This window comes from Aedes aegypti, chromosome 2 (assembly GCF_002204515.2).
Source record: "Aedes aegypti strain LVP_AGWG chromosome 2, AaegL5.0 Primary Assembly, whole genome shotgun sequence".
Lineage (NCBI taxonomy): Eukaryota > Metazoa > Arthropoda > Insecta > Diptera > Culicidae > Aedes > Aedes aegypti.
Window position 1 is genome coordinate 84,773,611 of NC_035108.1, and position 21,592 is coordinate 84,795,202.

Below are 21,592 nucleotides of genomic sequence, written 5' to 3' on the forward strand. Positions count from 1 at the left end.
CACAGAACCATTTGTGATTACATATAAAACTTATTTGAAATAGAAGCATGAAACGAGCTCACCAATTGATAATCCATCGTTGATAGGGCTTGTTGTCAATCACTCTCAATCACCGTCACCAGCACGGCTCAGTAAAATGCAAAAACCAAAAAAGCACTCCGACGATGCAAACATATGAACCGCTTGATAGGGTTTCCGAAACGCACTTTTCTTCTTTTTCGCAAAGTAAGTTTATGACATATAAAAAAAAAACTTCGCAATACTAAGCATCTCTGCGTGCCGTAAAATTTGAGCAAATGAAGCAGACATCAGCAGAAAATCGGTTTTTCAGGATTTGTAATTACACAGATAGTGTGATCTAGACGAGCCCGATTTTGTGTAGTTATCGAGAAGGCATGAGTTTTATCTTTAATTCACAACTGTAGTATACTGCCCATAAACGCATAATTGTCCCATGCGAATAGGAAATCCAGCAAACATGGGACTGACATGCGTTTATGGGCAGTATAGGAACAATTGTTTCCAACGGATGGGAGAAACATATTTAAAAAGCTCATTATAACTGATTGCAAAGCTTGATAGATTATTAGGTAAGGTAATCTTTCGCGATTGCAAAATTATTTGATGAGGAATTCTGTGTTTGGTCCAACACTGATCCATATCTGAAGGTTGTCCATAACTGTAGAGCGACTGCGGATATTATTTTTATCTACTACTATCTAACAACTGAAAGGAAGTACATAGATTTAAATGAGATATTTAAGTATTCTATATGCACTGTTCCACGATCCACGGCATTATTCCATAATAGGTCGAATTTGAAGTTATTTCTGATTTACAGTCATATTCCAGCTTCATCTTCATTATCTTATAAAACACATGAGAACACTTCATATAGCATTCACTTCGAAAACGTTACGAATAAAACCCGGAAATGATTTCAAATCTAACAAAAAGATTAGAAATTCTGGCCCACAAGCTGGTCAATGAGACCGTGCCATACCTCTACTGAAACAACAGACGCGATTCGGAATCGCCATCAGGATCAGGACCGACCCGTTTGGTTCCTCCTGGCGCATCCATTGTGCTCTAAAGTGGACACCAAGAGAGAACTTCCCAGAAACCAAAACTAAAATGCCGACCGACTTTCAATTTCTTCGGGAGAAGAAAGCGCTTTTCCTCCACAAGACACTAGTGCCGCACAGGTAGGGGCCGGAACGTTTAGTTGCATCCGCTTGGAAGTACATAGCTGGAACGGAAAAGAATGGGGAGAATGATTAGTTGCTCCGTTCGCCGAGTCCCGGCAAGAAGCATCCACGGTTTGGATTTCCGCTCTCCCCGCCTCGATCTCTGTCCTTTGCCCAGAAGGGCTCCGAACTCGTCCGAGGCGGAAGGAGAGGGTCCTCCGAAGGGGGGGTTGTAGTCCATTTAGCGTTACCCAGGCTGCACCGCGGGGAGGCGGACTACTTTGCAGCCCAAATTGTGATATTTTGCAGTCAACTTTATTCGAGCATGACCGAAGAAGTTTCGGATTAGTTAGTTAGTCGGACACAGTCGTTATTTGGGGTTACATTAAATTTATTTTAAGTCAAAGTATAGGTTCATACCGAGTCAAATTCGAATTCGAATACTTAAGATAATGCATTTGAATGAAAATGTCACTTCCGTTATAAGGAATACTGTGATGTATGTAGAGCTATTCAAAAGAAGCCTGTTCGTGTAGTTGTGAAGAAGCTTCGATTACCGTAATAGTTGTTGCTGCTACGACCTGTGTAAGAAGACGAAGTACCAGGATTGCCGCCAGTATTCCGCCCCCATTGGTTATTGTTGCCGTTGTTGGAGCCGTTGTTATCGTTGTCCCCAGCTCCGCTGACGGAACGACGAGCATTTCCGAAGTTGTTAGGGTTAAAGTTAGTGTTGCTGTTGTTGCCACTGCTATTGCTAGTGTTACTGATTAATTTCAACTGATCGTACAGGCTTTCGATCAAGTTGTTGAATGGGCGGTCACTGTTTGACTGGTACCCACCGCGATTGCCAGCCGAAGCGATGGCATTTGCAAAGGGATTGCTATTGGCAAAAGAGCTGTTCGATCCACTTCCACCCAAGCCAAAGGAGTTGCCACCGCTGTTCCAACCGAATGCACCACTATTGGAGCCAAATGAGTTGCGCGAGTTATCGAAACGGTTGAAATTGTTGACACCCCCACGGTTCTGGCCAAAATTCTTGTCCCAGGTGTTCAAGTTCAACGATGGACCCTGTTGTGGAATGAAGGGTTGTCTTGCATGCGGCGGACCCATGTTTCCAACAGGTCGCATATTAGGGTTGGGATTCGGCTGCGCATCACCAGATCTGGTCTGCTTGCGAAGCTTGATCTTGTTGAACTTGTAGTTCAGCTCATAGCTAAGAGCTTGCAGGCTTTTGGCGGACGCCTGGTCCATTGTGAACGTGAGCTCAACCGTCTGCTTATTCTGAACCTCCTTGCGGGACAAAATCTTCCACTTGGAAGTGTCGATGCTTTCGTTCTGGCTTTCGACGAACTCCATAATGGCTTCATTGTTGTCCTTGCGACTATCGGGGAAGAATCCGATGTAGATGTCCCCCTTGAGCAGATTCCTTTCCGCGATAATCTTCAAGTTGGCCATACCCTCCGGAACGGCTAGCTTGGCTACGACCCGTTGAAGCCAACGACGCGTATCTTCATCGGAGCAGTGAACCCTGAGATATCCCTTGACGTAATTGCAGCTCTGGAAGTGAGGCTTCAGCTCCGAGTCTTTTTGAGCTATGACCTCCTTCAAGATGGCAGACTTAAACTCGTTGGCTTGAGTTTTGCTAAATGACGAGTTGGGGTAGTCCATAAACGCAACTGCCATTACCATACCTCCGGCAGGATCGACTCCTGCCTTCGTGACCTTGGTCGGAGGACCGCTGTTTGCCGATAGATTGCGCTTGGATGTGCCCATTGGCTCACGGGCCAATCTAAGGGCTTCCTTTTCGTTGTTACCATTTTTCAACAACCAATTGTATCGCTTCTTTGCTGCGCCACTGAGGCTCTTGAATTCCTCCAGCTCCTGGACCTTGAGAGGTTCCTTGGCCTTGTCTGCAGCCTCTTCGCGTGAGTAGCCCTGTTCTAGCAACCATTTGTAACGCTTGCGAGTGGCACCATTGCGACGAATCTTGTCGTTCTTCGCCTTGGTGTCGTCGCTTTGCTCACCTTCAGCAGGTTTGGCTTCTTCGCCGGAAGCAGCTTCAGGTTCCGTCTCGCTCGTTAACGAGTCCACCTCACTTGCAGCCGGTTCCGCAGCAGTAGAGGGCTCTGGGGTAGCCCCTTCTTTGTCACCTTCCACTTGTACATCCTCTGAGGCTGTAGAAGTTTCCTGCTTCTTCTCTGCTTTCGGCGCCTGCTCCTCTGCAGCTGACTTGGTATCGGCAACTGGAGTACTCATGGTGGATACTGGTTGCTAGCTTTTAGGGTTTTATGCTGTTGGCGAAACCAGAGAAAATCGACATTAGTGCCATTGTGGATTCTACTATCCACGGCCTTGACGATTTACCTAAAGGTTTCGGTCCAATTTTATGCGATGGCTCTGGAATCGTAGAGAACAGAAGGTTCCACTTTTTTGGAGTTGAGAAATCGACAGTAATCAACTTTGAACGACCAGGAATTTGATCAATACCAACCAAAGTTCAACACCGAATTTGATAACTAAATCACTAGATCGAAACACAATTTCAATTAGGCTCTGTTAACAATGATACCTATCTTGATCAAAGAAGGCTGACTAAAAGTAAATTGGTGCTCCCCTATAGCACGCCTCACTTCTATGGAGAACAAACTGATGCAAGTTTGATCAAAGTAGTCCATCGCATTCTGAAATAACGTGAAATGGAACTCGAAAGAAGAAATATGGCCGAGATGAGCCCAGAAGGCACGACGCCAACTTTCAAACGGTTCGAAACATCCTTGCCAGGGAAAGATACAAGTCGTACAAAGCCAACAATCATCCGAACTGGCACAGAAAGCCAATTTCTGTGGCCAAAATGCGTACAAAACTCTTGTACGACCCGTGTTTTGTCAAAACACAAGGGATGCGCTTTGATCGATGACAGAACATGCGCCAAACTCGATTTAAGCTTTCCGTTTTACATCGCGACTGAACGTGGGGATGTGCCGGGAAGATTTCAAGTACATGTTTGCCGACAAGTTCTTGAAGAAAGCCATGATTTGGCAAGCGATTTGCAATTGCATCCTGAAAACGACATACCCTCGACGAGGACACGGTGTGCAATATTAAGAAGGTGATATATCCGAAAACTGACAGCTATTTGACGACGTCATTCCTATCCACCCCAAACAAATTTTTGAAAAAAAAAATGATCTTGTGATCAAATTTGATGTTTGCACCAGTAAAGAGCCTGCCTTGTTAATTTTTATGCCGTGGACGAGGACATCCCAAGTTTACATCGCAGCATGCCTGAAAAAGCGTGTATTGCCGTTTACCCGCAAGCATACACTTAGGCAAATTGACTATCGATATACATAGGAACCACTTATGAAAATTCGCCACAATAAATCGGGTTGAAATTCATAGCTTTGATTTATAAACCAAACAAAAAATGTTTTCTCGGCTACCTGGAATCGAACCAAGGACCTTGCGACCCTTACGCCCGTGCGTGCACCACGCGCCTATCGACATAATACATAAAGCGTTTGTATTGCAATGCCCGTTCCACCTTTCATAAGGCAAAATGTATGCATTTCGATAGTCTAGTTCATAGCGTGTAGGAGCAGCCTAGGAGGGAGGCTCAGATAATGCTCACAAAATATGAAACAAAGCTTTTTTCAAACTTAACGATAACATTGGCCAGCTGTCACTACTCCAAGTATGTTTTCAAGTGATAGATCGACTTTTTTTTATCAAGACTTGATGATCAAGTTAATGAATCCTCCAAATTGGCCACAATTATGACCATTATCGAGAAATACTTACAAAGAAGTGACTTTGAAGAAGCGGCGGGCAAACATGGACATCCAGCCAATGCGGAAGGATTGAAGGAAATGTGCTGATTTCGTTTCCGTTTTCACTGTACGGGCACAGATATACTCCATCTAGAGGAAGGTTCAAGATTTCGTTAGAACTGGAGAAATGTTTCTATCTAATGCAGTAAATTTGAAGTTTTAATCAAAGTACTGTAAAGCAACCATTAATGGACTTTTCAAGCTTCATTATCAATTTAATCACGAATCAAAGGTCTTTTCATACATACCAATTTACTTTTAGTCAGCCTTGATGTGCACGAACACTCCTTCTAGGTTATCTGTAATCAACTTAAATTAAAAAAAAAACGACAAAAATTAGCAACGTAACAGATCCAAACAACTATAGCTATGTACCAGAGCCCGCATAATATGAAACAACAAGGGCCGAAACGTTTAGTTACGTCCATAAAACTAAAATTTCCAAAAATTCGTATCACTTTCATCCACGACTGGAACTTTCACCCAGAAAATGCGTTCCAATCAAAGAAATGGACCACCCCGGGCAAGAGTTCCAGCCTCTAGGAAGTGCGTGTAGTCCATTTAGCGTTACCCAGGCTGCACCACGGGGAGGCGAACTACGCTACAGCCCAAAAAAAGGAAAACTTCCATCGCCAGCAGATTCCGTGCCATGAAATGTGACCGTGAGATCAACAAATGACGACACGAGTCCACCGCAAAAACTCAACAAACAAAAGCATATTATGAATTAACAGCAGATAGAACTTTGCTCTGATTTTATTTCGATTAACGAATCAAACTTAAAAAAATTCAACATAGAAATAATAACGAACACGTCCTCCACTTCTTCTAATAGGAGCCTCGTTGCTCCTAACCCTTCCTGGTTTGGATCATGGCCACGGCCATTCGGCTGCGTTCGTTCACTTCGCCGCCTGCCAGCAGCACCACCAGCAGTCCATTCACCGATATCGAGGTGAACAGCTTCCGAACCCAGCCGTCGATCTGTTCAATTTTGGCACGTTTGGCATCCACGGTGGCCAAATCATCCCGCTTCAGTTGTAGGCAGCACAGGTTGAAGTCGTAGTTGAGACACTTCTCCATCGTGTGCTCAATGGCCGCCTTGTCGCTGTCCAGCTTCTGGAAACTAAGTAAATTCTTAGCGGCCGCATTCGCCTTGATTGCTTCCCCGAAGTATCCTGCAAAGTTATCCAAATTGTCACCATTGGTGACGATCTCGGATTTCTTGTTCTTCTTCCGAGCATGCCCGAACAAGGTGGCCGTGATCTCGGTCGTGGTGGAGTTCTCACCAAGTCGCTGGATGTCCTCTGGCGTAGCGATTCCCACCTTGCTTTTCACCCTCTTGTGGTAGTTACGTCGATCTTGAAGCCACTGGTCACCGAAGTAGATGTTTTTCGACAGCTTTAGTTTCACCAACTCTAACGACGCCGTACAATCTTCGATGGAGTTGTGACCCCTGGAGGAACACTGGATGTCTCGTTTCAAAAACTTCTGAGACAATACCTTCAGTTTGCTCTTCGTACCGGGCGTTCCCGTTACGTTGAAGAGTATACTGGTATCTATCACATACGGGTGCATCATCTTCAAGGCGTTCAAATCGAAGTTCAAAGACTGACCGACCAGGATCGCATCCGGGGGAAGCTTGTTCCTCAGATCCTTCTGGACGTCTTTCAACGTTTTCGACACGTCTTTCATCATTTCGGCAGTGATGCCGGAGAATTGCGTCAGATAGTCTACGATTTTGTTCTCCGGTCGGACCAACGTTTCGTAGAACTCGTTGCCCTCTTCGTCGATGATGGACACTCGGGTCAGTTCCGATGCGCCAATGCTGGTCTTGCACATTTCGCAATCCAGACCGAACATGGGCGATTTGGGCGAAACCGGTGCGTAATGGTCGTTAGTGGTCACGTACCCGGCGTATCGATGCTTGAGACATCCTAGCAGAGACAACGAGACAAAATAGTTTAGCGGTCAATGATCGGGGGATTGGTGAATATTGCTTTCAATATTATGACAGACATCTCGAATATCGAGATCTTGATTTTATATCGAAGGAATAATCTAGGAATATGGGCTGAAATTTATTGGACATTCACTGTTTAGCACAATGTCATACAGCATAATGTTTTTAGAAGGATTCTTCAGTGAATTCGACCATACATCTTTCAGATGGTATATGTGAGAATTTAGTTGGGCATTCATCTCATATTTCAGGAAGTATTACACCAAAGATTCCTTCAGGAACTACCCAACATATCCTCTCAGAAATTTCCCAGAGAAGCCTTCAAAAAATTCCTCCATGAAATTATCAGAGTTTATTTTAGTTTTTTGAAGGCCGGGATACGGTTCGGATTTTTTTTCCGAAGTTAGCACTGATGACCTGGTGAAATATATGACAAACTCTTACGGGAGCGAACTTCTATTTTTGTAGAAGGAACGTCTGGACCATCGAGAATCTTAAATAGACGAACTCAAAAAAAAAATGCTCAAATAATTGTTGGAGATGTCTCTAAACGAAACCAGGGATAGTATCCAACAGGATTTTCTGGAGGAACCCTGTAAAACTTCGGCGGGAATTTTCGTAGCAACTTTTGGTTTGCAACCCTTAATGACCTTCTGAAGAATCCATACACGATGTTTGTGCGAAATCTTTGGAAGAGACTGCAGGAGTGATCCCAGATATAATGCTAGAGAAATCCCTACACAAATATTTTGAAAAGTTTGTAGAAAAATTTTATGATGAACAAATTTTACTATCAATTAGAGTTATTTGTGCTATCGTATGAACAACACGACATTCTTAAAACGCAAAAAGAAACAAGACATATCACATATAGTTCTTACTATCGTCAATATAGATAAAAAAATAATCTTTCTGTCGACCGGCTCATGAAGTGTCCAGATCTAATAGACTCGAAACTATAGGAAGATCGTCTTCATTCATCAACAGTCCTTGGTTGTTGCTAATGAACATGAATTGATTGATTGATTTTGGCTTTTGATGCACTTTTTACGAGCCTTGCACTTTCCCAATATATTTCTCGAATACTTATTGCAACATCCTCAAGTCATAAAAGTGAACAAACTTAGTTTATCTGTCCTGCGTGTTTCACAGACGAATTTCTACACATTCCGCTCTAAACCATCTCGATTTTTCGCTATCAGAATATTTAATTCCCGAATTCACAAAACAACGTAAGTGAGATTTTCAACCTTCGCAACCTATCCATTACTTTTACGGCTCCGTTATATGGAGAGACAAACATCCCTATTCTTGTTTACGTTCGAATGCTCTTTCGATCGAAAACCGTTTTCCATTCCCGTTTACGCCAGCAAAATCAAATGGGCCATGGATTCCAACGAATAGGATTCAATCAAAAGTTGGATCCGCCGTAAACAACAATAAGGGTGAAAGTGACTTTACCACGAATAAAAACAAAACACTACTTGAGTCAATTTTCCACTGGTACCTAAACGTCGCAAGTAATTCAAGCATAATTTTTCAAATCGGCGTATTTAACATTTGGATGGATTCGAGAAAAATGCGATGCAATATATTGTAAAGCATTTTAAATCCTATTTAAAATGTGTTGCATTTTTTCTATTGTTGTGTCTTCTACAAGTTGAAAAAAAGAACACTGTTTCTAACCACTATTAAACAATTCCGATTCGTTTTGAATTAGATTGAAAAACTGGTGAAATTATCGAATAAACCCTTTTGCTTTGTGCTGCTCACATACACCATGATGATTCGTCGATACCATACCTTGATTGATACATACACCTTGCTTGATGCGTCGGTTTGACAGTTCGTTTTTCACATGCGTCACGTCATATACACCAGTATTGTTTTGAAGTTGCACATACACCGGTTTGCTTAATCCCTTAAAAAATCCCTTAAAACCTAATAGAGTTCGTTAATTCGACAATTTCTACGTTCAACTACAACGAATATTGGTTTGCGAATGTTTCCAATATCAACTCGACTAACAGGAGCACCGGACGTAGCTGTGAGTAACAAAAGTAGATGGAGAACAGTTCTTGTGAGAAATTTGGTAAGAAATATTGTCTAGAACCGAATACTGATGATGTTCCACATCAGTTTGCCGACGGTCGCTTTACTATGAGCATATGTACGGTGTATGTGCTAGCATGAAAATGTTGACAGTTGAGTCGCTTTACAAACACATGGTGTATGTAGCCAAATTAAAAACACTGAGTAAAGTGCACATAGGGCAGAATTGAAATTTATTTCAAAAAATCGAAAAATGGTTTTAGGAATACTTTTGTTGGCTCAATATGTAGATTATGCGTTTGTCAAGCCCATGCAAAGCAAATCTCGGTTTGTTTATTTTTGCAAATACGTCGGATTGAAGAATTATGCTTGAATTGAATAAAACGGTGTATGATTTTGTCATCAATTTTTTAGAGCAAAAGATGATTTATGTTAAAGTAGTTTTAGAAGATAGGTTGCGATTTCTCTCAATTAATTTCCTCAAACCGTATGAAAGTTACTTACGTCGATTTGAAAAAGTATTCGAATTTTCATGATTGGAATCTACTGCATTAACTGTCACACTGGATGAGTTTAATTTTTTTAAGCAAAATCATTTCTGTTTTTTAAGGTGAACTCTCACTTGTCGGCGAGTTTGCCTGATGTAAACTGCTGGACAGCTTTTACAAGAGAATCCAGAAACTACCGATATCTCATCCGGTGGAAAATTAGCGAAAACTGGACAGAAAAGAGATGGGAATGTGAAGGTGTATAATTCTAATACAAAATTGTGTAACTTTAACAAATGTTCTGTATAAAAGAATAAGTGCGTTTACATACAAGCGCATCTCACTGCTGAATATCAGAAAATCTGAACGCAAAAACATGAATTAAGATTTTTTTCAAAAAAAAAAACTCATGAGCAATTGTTACCAAATAAAAAAATTGTATTTGTCCATTACTCCATGTATAGATTAACTTTCAATGCGTGTTGATTCCAAACTTGCTGATCTCGGCTTTATCTGCATTAATCAAGATTTTGCATATGTTAATGATGACCGGCAAAATAAGCACATCCCGTTTGTGTAGATACCTCAAAACAGCACCACGACAATGACTGGACTGACAATGACAAGGCATCAAAGCTTATCCACTAAAGCTAATAGGTATACAAGTCAAAAGGCGAACTAAGCGGAGTAATGATATTAAAGAAAACGATAAAAAGTTGACCTGGTCTTCGAGCCGCAAACTTGGTTAATTCAGCAACTGATGGATCGCCAGATTGAAAAGAAGCTCATATTCTTTGCCGTTCTGATCTGCATGGTTGTTTCCTAAGAGATATTAGGGTTTTTTTTCTTAGGGTGAATGACCTTCGGGTAAAAGTTCTTTTAACAAACAAGTATAAGATGAGGGGTTCTGAATTTGGCAATAGATGATTCGGCGAATGAAAGTGAAACTATAACAGAGTTTTAGAGTTTAGAAGAACTTGACGTACTGTAGGTCCTGTAACAGGAAAGCCTTCAAAATAGCCTCAAGAAAAAATAAGGTAGGTTGCACGTTGGGGTTGGAAGATACGCAGAGGTGCTATAGAGGTGGTCCATTTTTATATGGAAAAATCAACCCGTAAAAATCTAATTTTCAACCCACAAAAAATTTCATTTGGACTCTCAGAAGCTACTGTAAATTTGGCGAAATCCGTCGACTCTAGGGTTGATTTCTAGTGATTTTATTTAAACGATTTAATTAAAACGATTTTAATTATGGTAAATAGCGTCCTCCCAAAGTTTGAAGTGATTTGGATGAAATTTGACTGTGCACACGCCATTTGAAGTTCACTAGGTAAAAAATCAACTGTATCGAATAGAGTAGCATTTTTCGTTCATAAAAACTCTTCCATGAATGCCATTTTCTACTGAGCAACATCTTTCTGAGAAACAAAAGTTTTTAGGAAAAAAAATAAATTTCATGGTCAAAATAATGACAAACTTTGATCTACTTAATAATTTCACCATATACCCCATATTTCCTAAATCCCAGTATCCTGAGATATCCCTTAAACAAAAAAAATCATACTCACTGTCTAATGACAAAATATTGGATTGCATGGCCCGAACAATGATAACCCTTGACTTAATGAACAAGTTTGCTCAACGCGTCAATTTTCTAAGGGCTTATTCACAAATTTCATAACGCTGAAGGGGGTGGGTGTCCCCACGATGTTACGCCTCATACAAAATTTGTAAAATAATCATATAAAAAGCGTTACGAAGGGGTGGGTGGGTGTCAAAAATGGTAATGTTCAGCGTTATGAAATAAATGAATGAGCCCTAAGTGGTCAGGATCCTAAGATATTTCCAAAATAAAAGTTGCTCACTTGCGCCACCTGATGGCAAAATCTCAGAACGCTTGGCTAGAATCTGAGAGAGAGGAGACAGCTCACTGACAACTGGCTTGTTTTCTTGGCTTCTTTAATTTCTTTTTTTCATGTTTGGGTTGGGAACAATGGTTCGGAGAGCACAATCTGGGTAAAAACTATTTTCACATCCCATTTCTTTTCAAAAAGATCAAAAAATTTAAAAAATTCAATAGCACTTTGAGTCCAATCGACAATATTTAAATAATCATCGATTTTATATGCGAGAGCAAAGGAAAACAACCTACATTTTCAATCACATCCAGTTTTAGTTTGGCCTAATTTTGACGGTTTTTCATGCTCTGCCCTTCGAATGTGCGGTTTTCCAGTGACAGTTGATGACAGGTTCCCTTGACTTTTAGAAGCTCGCAATCTAAGCCAGCTGTCTCCTCTCTCTCAGGCTAGAATAAAACATTTTTTCCGAAGCCGCCATATTTCCAAGTGGTCAAGATCCCTCACTAGCGCCTCCTGTTGGCTAAATGTCGAATCTCATGGCTTCCATGATAGCGCTTGAGCTGCTGAGCAACTTTACCGAAGACGCCAACTTTCTAAGTAGTCAGAATCCTGAATACATCAGAAAAACACAATTTCGATGCGCACTAGCGCTGCCTGGTGGCAGAATTCCACATTTCAATCTGAATTTCGATCGTTAAAAGAACCGTCGTAAAAAGAGGTTGGAGTGTATCTGTCAACCCGGAATCTATATTTTTACGGAATTACTGTATTTTAATTTTTCGAACTGTTTGTTCAGCTGTTGATACTATGGTAAAATTCACCGGAATCGGTAAAATGCGTTTAGTGTGTAAATGGTGCAGACTTAACTACACTGAGTCACGATGACGCGGCCACTGCACACAATTTGCTGGCGGGTTTTAGAATTACGAGATGTTGCAAATTTTTCAAAGGTAAAATGTGAAGATTAGCTCATTTTTTATTATGTTTTTTTTTTTCATTTAATTCAGAACAAAGATCCACTCTTTATGAGCTTACTTCGTTAAAAATTTTGCTACTTTGTACTTCAAAGTTCTGTTTAACGCTATCTAAGTAATTTATATTATTTAGCAGTTTGCTTTGGACTTGAAATTCATTATTTTTTCATTATTTCTCGAAAACTTATTCATACAGACTCAAGTCAAAAAAGTATACAAACTTACTTTATCGATCCTACGTGTTAATCAGGCGGAATTCTACACGTACCGCTCTGTACCAACTCAACTTTTCACTTTAAGAACGTTTGATTTCCGGATTTACAAAACGACGAAAGTAACATTTTCAACTTTCGCAACCTAACCACTACTTTCGCCGCCCCGCTGTATGGAGAGACAAAGTGACTTAACCACGAATCAAAACAAAACACTACTTGAGCCGATTTTACACTGGTAGAAAAACGTCGAAAGTAACTGAATGAAACGGCTTATCATTTTCTTATAATTATTTTGTGGGAAATTATAGAAACTACCTAGTTTTTGAACGTGATCTGAGTGTATACAAAATTTGAGCGAAGTACACGGTAAAAAAATGTTAAAAAAATTATTCAATTTAAAACAGTTTTAGAAGATAGATTGTGATTTTTCTTAATTAATTTTCTCAAAACCGTATAAAAGTTACTTACGTCGATTTGAAAAAGTAATCGAGATTTCATGAAATTGCTACCACAACAATCCCTCTGCAATTACATATTTAGACAGACGTAGAACTATAAGCTGGTGAATGTAGTGAGTGCGAACACCCGAATTATGAAACGTTTGGAGAATGGCGAAGTATTAGGTTTCTCGAAAATCACTTCAACAAATAATTTTTGTGTGAATTCTGCTAACTTTGTATCGAAGAACGGCCAAATAAAAAATAATATAGTCTTTTTAAAATTTATCGTTGAACATATTTATTATTTTGGAAATTTTATTTTGGATTATCAATCATGTAGCAACTGCCAATTGTCATTTTTATTAAAGAAACATTTATAATTTACGTTAGTTTCGCACAAAAGGTCAATGATTTTGTCTACGATACTAACTTCCATTGGATTACATATCCATAATCTTTTCGCTTGAAAATTATGTGATTTTCATAATGAACTTTGTGGAAAAAAGCTATATGTTTATTGTAATGATTCGTACATGACAATGTTTTAGGGTGTAGCGAAATTACTCGTCAAAAATGCCTGGAACGACTGCAGGAATAATTCCTGTATTAGGTAAATGCTGCACGCAGAACAATATTGCAGGGTTGAATCTAAGAACGCGCCTGTTAGAACCAACAATTCTTGTTTGAATTGAATCAACCCATCTGCTGGATTGTTTCTAATCCGGCATATTTTTGAAACAACAAAACTATGTGCCGAATGAAATATTGATGCTCGATTTTCATTTCAACAAATGACAATTGTTGTTTCAACAATATCATTTTGTTGAATCTTTTTTTTTTTCTTGTCGCCATGTTGTATTTGAGAAATAAACAGAGAAGTTAGAGGCAAAAATTAAATTTTGTTTAAAGTTGAAAAAGAAGTGTTCATGGGATATTCGGTAGCTGTCAATTTTAATACCTTTGGTGAGTACATATACATTTTCCGTCGTAGTTTAATTTAAATACAATATTATTTTAGTAATCACATGAAAAAGATGATTTTACTATTCATGATGGTTATGACGGTGTAAATGCAAAAGGAAGGAAAGCTATAGGTAATGAAAAACAATCGATTAATGAAACAACAATCGACAAGTTGATTATTTTAATTTTATTTCAGAATTTCCTAAATTTGTTCCGACCGGTCGGTTGTGCAGCGGCGATGGTACCGGACTATATCATCTTACACCTATTAATTCGAAACACAAACTCAATGATCAAATATAATCTGTAAATCTTGCGCATTGAATTAGTAGGAATGTTAATAAAAAATGATTTTTAAATCAAATAAATACTTTGTTAATATCAATGAACAGAACTGTAGAAACAACAATAGTTGGTTTTTCTTTCAACACACATTCTTTGTTACTTCAATATGGGGTGTTTTTAGAATCAACAAATTATATTTTTGTTTCAATTGCATTTCTTTTTGTTTTTGACAGCTGGCTAATTTGAGACAATTTTAGAAACAACAATTTATTTTGTAGGAATAAATGGAAGTTATCATTGAGTCAACAAAAATTGCCGATAAGCCGTGAGTCAACAATAAAATTTGTTGAATCTACAGATTTCGTTTGCATTTACAATATATTTCTCTGCGTGTGGGAAAATTCTAAGCGAAACTTCATGAGGAATCCATTCTGTAATATATTGAGGACATCCTGGAAGAGTTCTTAATAGATTTCCTGGAATAACCCTGACCTATTATTTTATGCAATTCCTGGAAGCAACCGTGGATGAGTATTTGAAGGAACCTTTTTTTTTTGAAAGTGTACCTGTGCAAACTGGAGAATAACTGCATTAAAGTCTGTATTTATTCCTTTGGAAAGAGTAATTCCTGTAGAAATTAGTTAGTAAAGCTTGTAGTAGTGCTAAAAAAATTGTTGTAAAAAAATTCTGGAGAAATTCCTTTTATCATCTCTTGATAAACCGCCGAAGGAATTTCTGGACGAATTCTTGAAATTTGGGAGAAATCCCTTCTTGATTTCTTGAAGCATTTCCTTGAGAAATTCGTGAAGGAATTCCTGAATAACCTGTGAAATCTCTGTATCATCTCTGAAGCCTCGATAATGTTACACCAAGCTTCATCCACAAAGAGAAATAGGGAAACAAGTTACTTTAGAGGTAAACAGGAGGCTTTAGAGACTTGCCATTAAAAAATTTGAACTTTTTGAAGGCTTGCATCCAAATAGAGACCTAGTCTCTAAAAAGAAACCTGCTACCAGCCCAGCAAGTTCTACTTGATGATTACTTTTAAATTGCATTCAAAATTTATTACCTCGTTTGTAGGACAGCAAGAACTTTTTGCTTTCAAAAAAATCTACCCTGAGTTTACGTTACATTTCAACGGGTAGCAAAACCAATGACTCAAACGTGTTATCTCGAATGAACGGAGCAAAATAGCTGAGTAAGCTTTTTTAAACGAGTTCCAACGATTCAAACGAAGTTGCTAGAAACAAGAGGAACAATTAAATAAACAAACATAACACTTACCCGTCAACGGCAGCGGATAGTCCTCGTTGATCATCTGGATCGGCGACAGGAGCAGCTGCGTCCGCGGAAATTTGTCACCCGGCGGCAGCTCCACATCGTCGTACTCCTCCCCTCCGTTGTCTTCGCCTTCCCCTGGTTGTTCCAGCCCGATGTTGTTAAAGATGCTCTTTCGGATGAGGAGATTGTCCTTGCAGGCCAACATGGCGGCCTCCAGGGACCCGTACTCGGCCAGCAGGATGTCCTTGTGTGAGTCGCTCAGCGGAATGCAGGCCAGCTCCTCTACGAGCCGTTCGCTCGGGGTCACCACCTGCAGGATGTTGTGGAAGATCTTTTTGCACTCCTTGAAATCGGATTCGTATTCGGTGAAATCGTCCGAGGTGAGGCCCTCGATTAGGAGAACCGTGGTGTGTGTTAGTTTAGCGGATTTTTCCAGTGCTGCCCAGCGGTTGGGATTCGTGGGGGAATCCGTCCTCAACAGGGTATACATCAACAAGGCCTGAATGTCATCCAGCAGCAAGGGAACTCGTTCTTCCGGTTTGGTCTTCATCAGGGCTTCCTCTCCCACTTCCTTCAGACGGAGTTTCGGAATGTTCCGCATTCTGTCACGTTTTTGGTTCACTTCCGCTTTAAGGGTTCGGAAATCTGCGTCTTCCAACTTTGCCTTCTTCTGATCCGGCTCTTGAAGCTCTTGAGAACCTTTCACCTCTACTTCCAAAACAGAACTGCCTTCTTCATTCAACGAAGAAGCGAGACAAGAAGACACGCCAGCAGAAGAACTAGCCCTGTCTCGCTCGTTCAACTGCATTACCTCGGCCAGGGCGAGGATTTTCCGCTTTTTGCGTTCCAGACGTTGTTCCTTCCGGCTAACGGAACTACTGCTGGAAGACGAAAGCATGGTCAGGTTGGGTTCTTTCATTTGCTGCGCGGAACAAAACGGAAAATTTGGGTAGAAACAAGAACACTATTTTTCGAGGGTACGCATCATAAAGAACATGACCGAAGAAAAAATGGCGCCGCGAATCGATATTTCGCCGGTGAAATTATTCCGGATTATGCCGAAAACTCCAACTTATTCCATCATAAACTATCAAAAAACGATAAAAGGCAACTTACCGCGATGAATGTAACCGGAATCAACGGAATTCTATCACTTTTTACCAGAAAAATCGATGCCTCGTGTAGGAACACAGTAATTTGCACTTTACAACGCCATTTCACTTCTCCACACTTCTTCAGACGATTTTCTTTCGACGCGTTCGTGACAGCGAGTGAGACGTGAATGAAAAAAAACCATCGCTTCGGCAGCAGAGCTCACTTCTCGGCTCGACCGGGCGGTAGATAAATAACTGTAAATAGTTGCCCCTGTGACTGAGCTTGTGAGATAGAGAACCACCCAAAGTACCTGAAAGTACCGTGATGAATCAAAATCCGGACGGGACTAATATCCGGACACGTGAATTTCAATTATCTCAATGTTAAATATCCTTCCAAAATGTAAGAATATTATTCCTACGATTAATTTTAACTACTGTTGACCATTTTAACATGAATTGTCATCAAGTTTTCTCAGACCAGGGATGGGAAAAGTACTGTAGCAAACATTATTTACATGTTTCCACACCACCATCAAAATTCAAAGCAAACCATGACCGTTCAAAACAAAAAAAATGTCACGGCTCTTCAAAACTGTAATTTTCTTCTTCGCAACGTATTTTCAATCCCGAATGCGAAATGACTCGAGCATAGTGGTGACACGATTTTCCGTTTTTTGAGGTTTTGCATTTTTGCTCGATAAAGGCAGCATGAAATTGAACTTTTTATATGTATCGCAACGGAATGATTATGCTCTTGCTATTAGCGCTAATAGATTTCAATTAGTTGAAAACACAAGCGAAATATTAGCGATTGAATTATTGAACTTTTTTTTTCAATCATTCACCTCGAGATGGCTGCCCGAAAACGATCATAGTGGAGAGACAAAAACATTCAAGCAGTGTGTGAACCGTTGGCAGCGCAACGCCTGATGGTATTGATGCTGCTGCTGCTTTGTGTTTTGGTTGACTGGCAGAATCGATGAACTGTGGTAAATTGTGGTCACCGTTCCCAATTCGCGATGACGGAGGCAATTACCACAGTTGACCCTATGCGTGAAGCTACGATTTCTTTACATGGTAAAGCATAGGAAGTCAATTTTCAAATGCTTCTAAAAAAATCAAAACTAAATTTAATTAAATTCTGTTAAGTGTACGGGGTTAGATATATGATAAGCTATAAAATCCGCAGAATATTGAGGAAAAAATATAAAAATCAAAATAATGTGTCTATAATGTAGCCCATCAATAGTCTATCAAATGTACTGAAAAGAATTTAAATAGCTATTGTAATTAATTTTATATAAGCATTTGAAATTTCACTTCCTATACCTTGCCGGGTTAAATTTTCGACGCTTCACGCATAGAGTAAACTTTTTCCAGATGGCAGCACCGTACCTTCGTTAGAGCGGATGTTCAAACGACTGTCAATGCTGTTCAACGGCCTATTGTCATGACTTTTGCAAACCAAAACAAAAATTAATCGTGGTTGCGAAACCAAAAGAATTTTCATATCGCGCTCGCACCTACGAAAAATACCGTAGGCAGCTGGCAACGCATGAGAGAATAAAGTGAAACACACTTATCTGCCTCTTTTTCTCACACCCAAGACAATGCAAATAATGTATCCACGAATGTATCATGACCTTCGAAGTCCCGAAAAACTTTCAGAACGAATCTGCGGTGGAAGACGTTGCCATGAATGCTTTGATGCATGCTGCATTGCTGCACTATTGACTGTTTAACGAGAAACTTGCGACGACCGATGCGCCACACGCTTAAATAATTAAATACTGAAAAGCTTAAAGGTCATACTAAAATGATATTCAATCTATTCACCCCATGGGGTGCATATCTGGGGTTTAATTATTCTTAGTATAAACGACATTTATCAATCGTAATGCATAAATGTCTTTCTTTTTTATGCTGCGCTATGCTTTTGTTTACCTTCAAGATTTCAAGGAAGAATATGAAAACAAACAAAGTAAAAAATGAAACAAAATGATAAATGTCGGTTTATTTAAATAAGTCACATGATCGTTGTTATCATCTATCGCGTTGTGCTTAGACACCTTCGGTAAAAACAAATTATGTATCGCAAATACTGCTGCCACAAGATGAATTCATCGACATCTTGCGATCTTCCTCGCTGATTCAAGAATCACTTGGCTCGCTTGATGATAATATTTTACTCCCCCGATGCTGGGTAAAGCTAAGTATGCTGTTCTGCTCAAGAAAAGTAAAAATTTCTGCGCAAGAAATGGTCAAGAAATTTTCTACAGTGAGCTCCATTTGAATTGACATTTCTCTTCAACTGCGTACTGAGATCAAAGAAAAATGCTTTTCTTGAGCATTTCTTGCAAGAAATTTCCCACGCTTCGCTTAATGGAGAAAACATGGGGAAAATGGAAAATAAGTCTGATTAGTGCCCCAAGATAGTGGTTGGTACGCTGATACATGTACGTTATTCCGGAACTTACCATTTGTCCGCACATGTGGAGTATGATATTCTCCATCAGGAGGGAGTGAACTTTTCGCTACAACAATAGCAGCATTTCGTTCCGAAAGTACATACAGTGTAGAAGCCTTTCAGCTAAAACTCTTAAACGCCACTACATACTTGAAATCCACTAAATTCCGCGAACTTGGAGACATCTCAAAGATGCTCCTGACTGAGAGCGAAAATAGAACAAATCTGCAACAGACAAAAACAACCAAGTCCGAAGTGTAGCATCTGTCAACGCAAATGCACCGCCAAAAATATTTCTTGAAAATGCATGAGAAAGTATAAACAAGGGGGTGGTCACTCTACGCAGTGTGCCTTGCGCAGCTATGGCACATTTCGGCGCACTAACTGGCACGATTTGTTTTATAGTGTGTTGCCATAAAAATCGCAGTGAACTGAAATTTTCGTCTCAGCAATCATTGAGTTTTCTGAGTTGTTGTTATCTGACAAACATGGATATCGCGAAATTTTCAAGTTGGTTTCGGATTCAAAAAGAACCTGCTAAAATTAAAAAGTGTCGATTTTACATTTATAAACTTTTCTTATTTCAGAACGAAGGTATCGTGTGGCACCAAACCTGCAAAGCCCATCGAACTGAACTGAATGTGATGGTAGCTGCTTTGTGTCATGGCTACTAAATTTATAGTGAATAAAAAGTTAATAGGATAAAATATATACCAATAAAAAAAAGCTTCAGTGGCCTTGTAACCAACTAATAGTAAATTTCAAAGCCGGGGAACTGGGAGAACATAAGTAGGGGAATCCAACAAAAAAAATGAGTCAATACCACTCTTTACACGAAGTATCGCATGGGCAAAAAGTTTAATATCTATTCGAAACCTAACAAATCAAGTAAATTTCTGAAGGTTTTGCAGTCTAAAGGCTCGAACGCACTGACCGCGAAATGTCCATACTCTCCCTTCATTAGATAGTCTCTGGTTCTAAACATTCCCTAGTCCTAAAACTGTACTTCTGCACGTCGTGTTCAAATACCCATACTACAGCGAATGCACAAATATGAGCAAAATCTTCTTGGAATTAGTCAGGCTTCCTATTAGACGCTACCACCCACTTTACGCCCACCGCAATTCCTCGGCTATCTTGCCGTAAAAGGAATGACAGCGTCTTATAGGAGATCTGACTGTACCTTTCTTGCCTCTTTTCAAACTCGATATCACGCCCACCACGCCCTTGTACATAATCGTTGACGCTTTGTATCGCAAGTTCCGTAAATTTCCCGTAACAATGTCAAATGCATTCCCGAATATGTAATGAAAAATTCTGAGTATTTCAATTTACATATGTCAATGATTGCTGATATCGTTTTTCCATAATTTCAGTTCATTGATTTTTATGGTATGTAGTATTATGGTACGTTTGGCGCGCTTGGCGCACCTTGGCGCTTTGAAGGCACAGCTGTGCCGACTGAAGTGTGTAGAGTGACCTCCCCCTTGAGTATAAACGAATATGATTAGCAAGGATTAAAAGTCTTAAATGTGGTAGATGTAATAATTGGGTCCTAAAATGTTTAATGAAATCTTGTTTTTATTTATTGACACGAAAGAACATGTTACTACAACTATTTTAGCAATTTTTCCCGCTCAAATAACGACTACATCATATTTAAACTTTAATTTAAAAATTTGGTCCATAAATGAACCTTGACACTTTTGATCATGTTTGACGTTCGCTTAAACGACAAAAACACCACAGGGCTTTTAGTTTTAACACTGGGGTTGTTCCTATCTGACATTTCGGAAGGGACACGGAATGCAAAATACACCCAAAATTTGAGTTTAAGCCAAGGAATGTGACAAAATCTAAAAAAAAAAGTTGTTTGGTCTTAAACAAAAAAAAATATTAAAAAATTGAGTAAACATGTGTTTTTGGCCTAAACTTAAGCGTTTGGCATTAAAATTGGGACAGGCCTTTAGGACCCTATTAGTACTCTAAATAGTATTTTCATATCTCTCCGTTCACCATCATTAATGTAACGGAGGGTATTGGAACTAACTTGGAGGTGATGATTTCGCAATTTGGAGGTTAAAATCACCTCCAAACACTAGCGATTTTGCGGCGGGATGTTGACGTTTGATCACGATTTATGATGCTAGAGATTTTTAGTTATGAAACAAAATATGTATTAAATCGATTGTAAAGGTTTGGGAAGGGGTGAGGGGGGTTGGTTTGTTGGTTGATTGGCGGTTAGTTTTTCTGTGGATTTAGCTTTCGTCGCGCTGCTATGTGGTAATAAATATCTCTAGACGCATTCCATCAGGACCTCGACGGCATAACCAGTATTGCTCATGATTTAGCAGGAAAAATATACACATGCCGCTGCAAAGTTATCTCTTTCAAATACGATGTTAAACCTACTAATTTACTTGTGCAACAATGGAGCAGATGGGAAAACGACAAGCATTACCGATAAGAACACTGACAACTGCAGTTTGAGCCT

General features: G+C 39.7%; 2 protein-coding genes across 5 annotated transcripts; both read right to left on the reverse strand.

The window, feature by feature from the left end:
* Positions 1-1,557: 1,557 nt before the first annotated feature.
* On the reverse strand, positions 1,558-5,625 carry LOC5568302 (putative uncharacterized protein DDB_G0290989). Of its 4 annotated transcripts, XM_021841401.1 has the most exons (3): positions 5,266-5,625; positions 4,989-5,107; positions 1,558-3,478 (listed from the first exon to the last, which is right to left on the reverse strand). In XM_021841401.1, the coding sequence occupies exon 3, from the start codon at positions 3,441-3,443 to the stop codon at positions 1,701-1,703; it is 1,743 nt and encodes a 580-aa protein (XP_021697093.1). In that variant the 5' UTR covers positions 3,444-3,478; positions 4,989-5,107; positions 5,266-5,625; the 3' UTR covers positions 1,558-1,700. The 4 variants fall into 4 exon arrangements, with proteins under 4 accessions (XP_021697093.1, XP_021697095.1, XP_021697094.1 ...); XM_021841403.1 differs by lacking the exon at positions 4,989-5,107 and having other exon boundaries at positions 5,476-5,625; XM_021841402.1 differs by lacking the exon at positions 4,989-5,107 and having other exon boundaries at positions 5,461-5,625.
* A 112-nt stretch (positions 5,626-5,737) lies between these two features.
* On the reverse strand, positions 5,738-16,832 carry LOC5568301 (RNA exonuclease 1). The gene is made up of 3 exons (XM_001652128.2): positions 16,651-16,832; positions 15,538-16,456; positions 5,738-6,951 (listed from the first exon to the last, which is right to left on the reverse strand). Exons 2-3 carry the CDS (start codon positions 16,451-16,453, stop codon positions 5,867-5,869), a joined length of 2,001 nt encoding a protein of 666 aa, XP_001652178.2. The 5' UTR covers positions 16,454-16,456; positions 16,651-16,832; the 3' UTR covers positions 5,738-5,866.
* Positions 16,833-21,592: the final 4,760 nt, after the last annotated feature.

Excerpts from the sequence above, each read along its gene's own strand:
- LOC5568301 (XM_001652128.2), bottom strand. The coding sequence starts at position 16,453 with ATGAAAGAACCCAACCTGACCATGCTTTCGTCTTCCAGCAGTAGTTCC. Across the intron at positions 6,952-15,537 it reads CTATCCGCTGCCGTTGACGG|GATGTCTCAAGCATCGATAC; the intron begins GTAAGTGTTATG and ends TGTCTCTGCTAG.
- LOC5568302 (XM_021841403.1), bottom strand. The coding sequence starts at position 3,443 with ATGAGTACTCCAGTTGCCGATACCAAGTCAGCTGCAGAGGAGCAGGCG.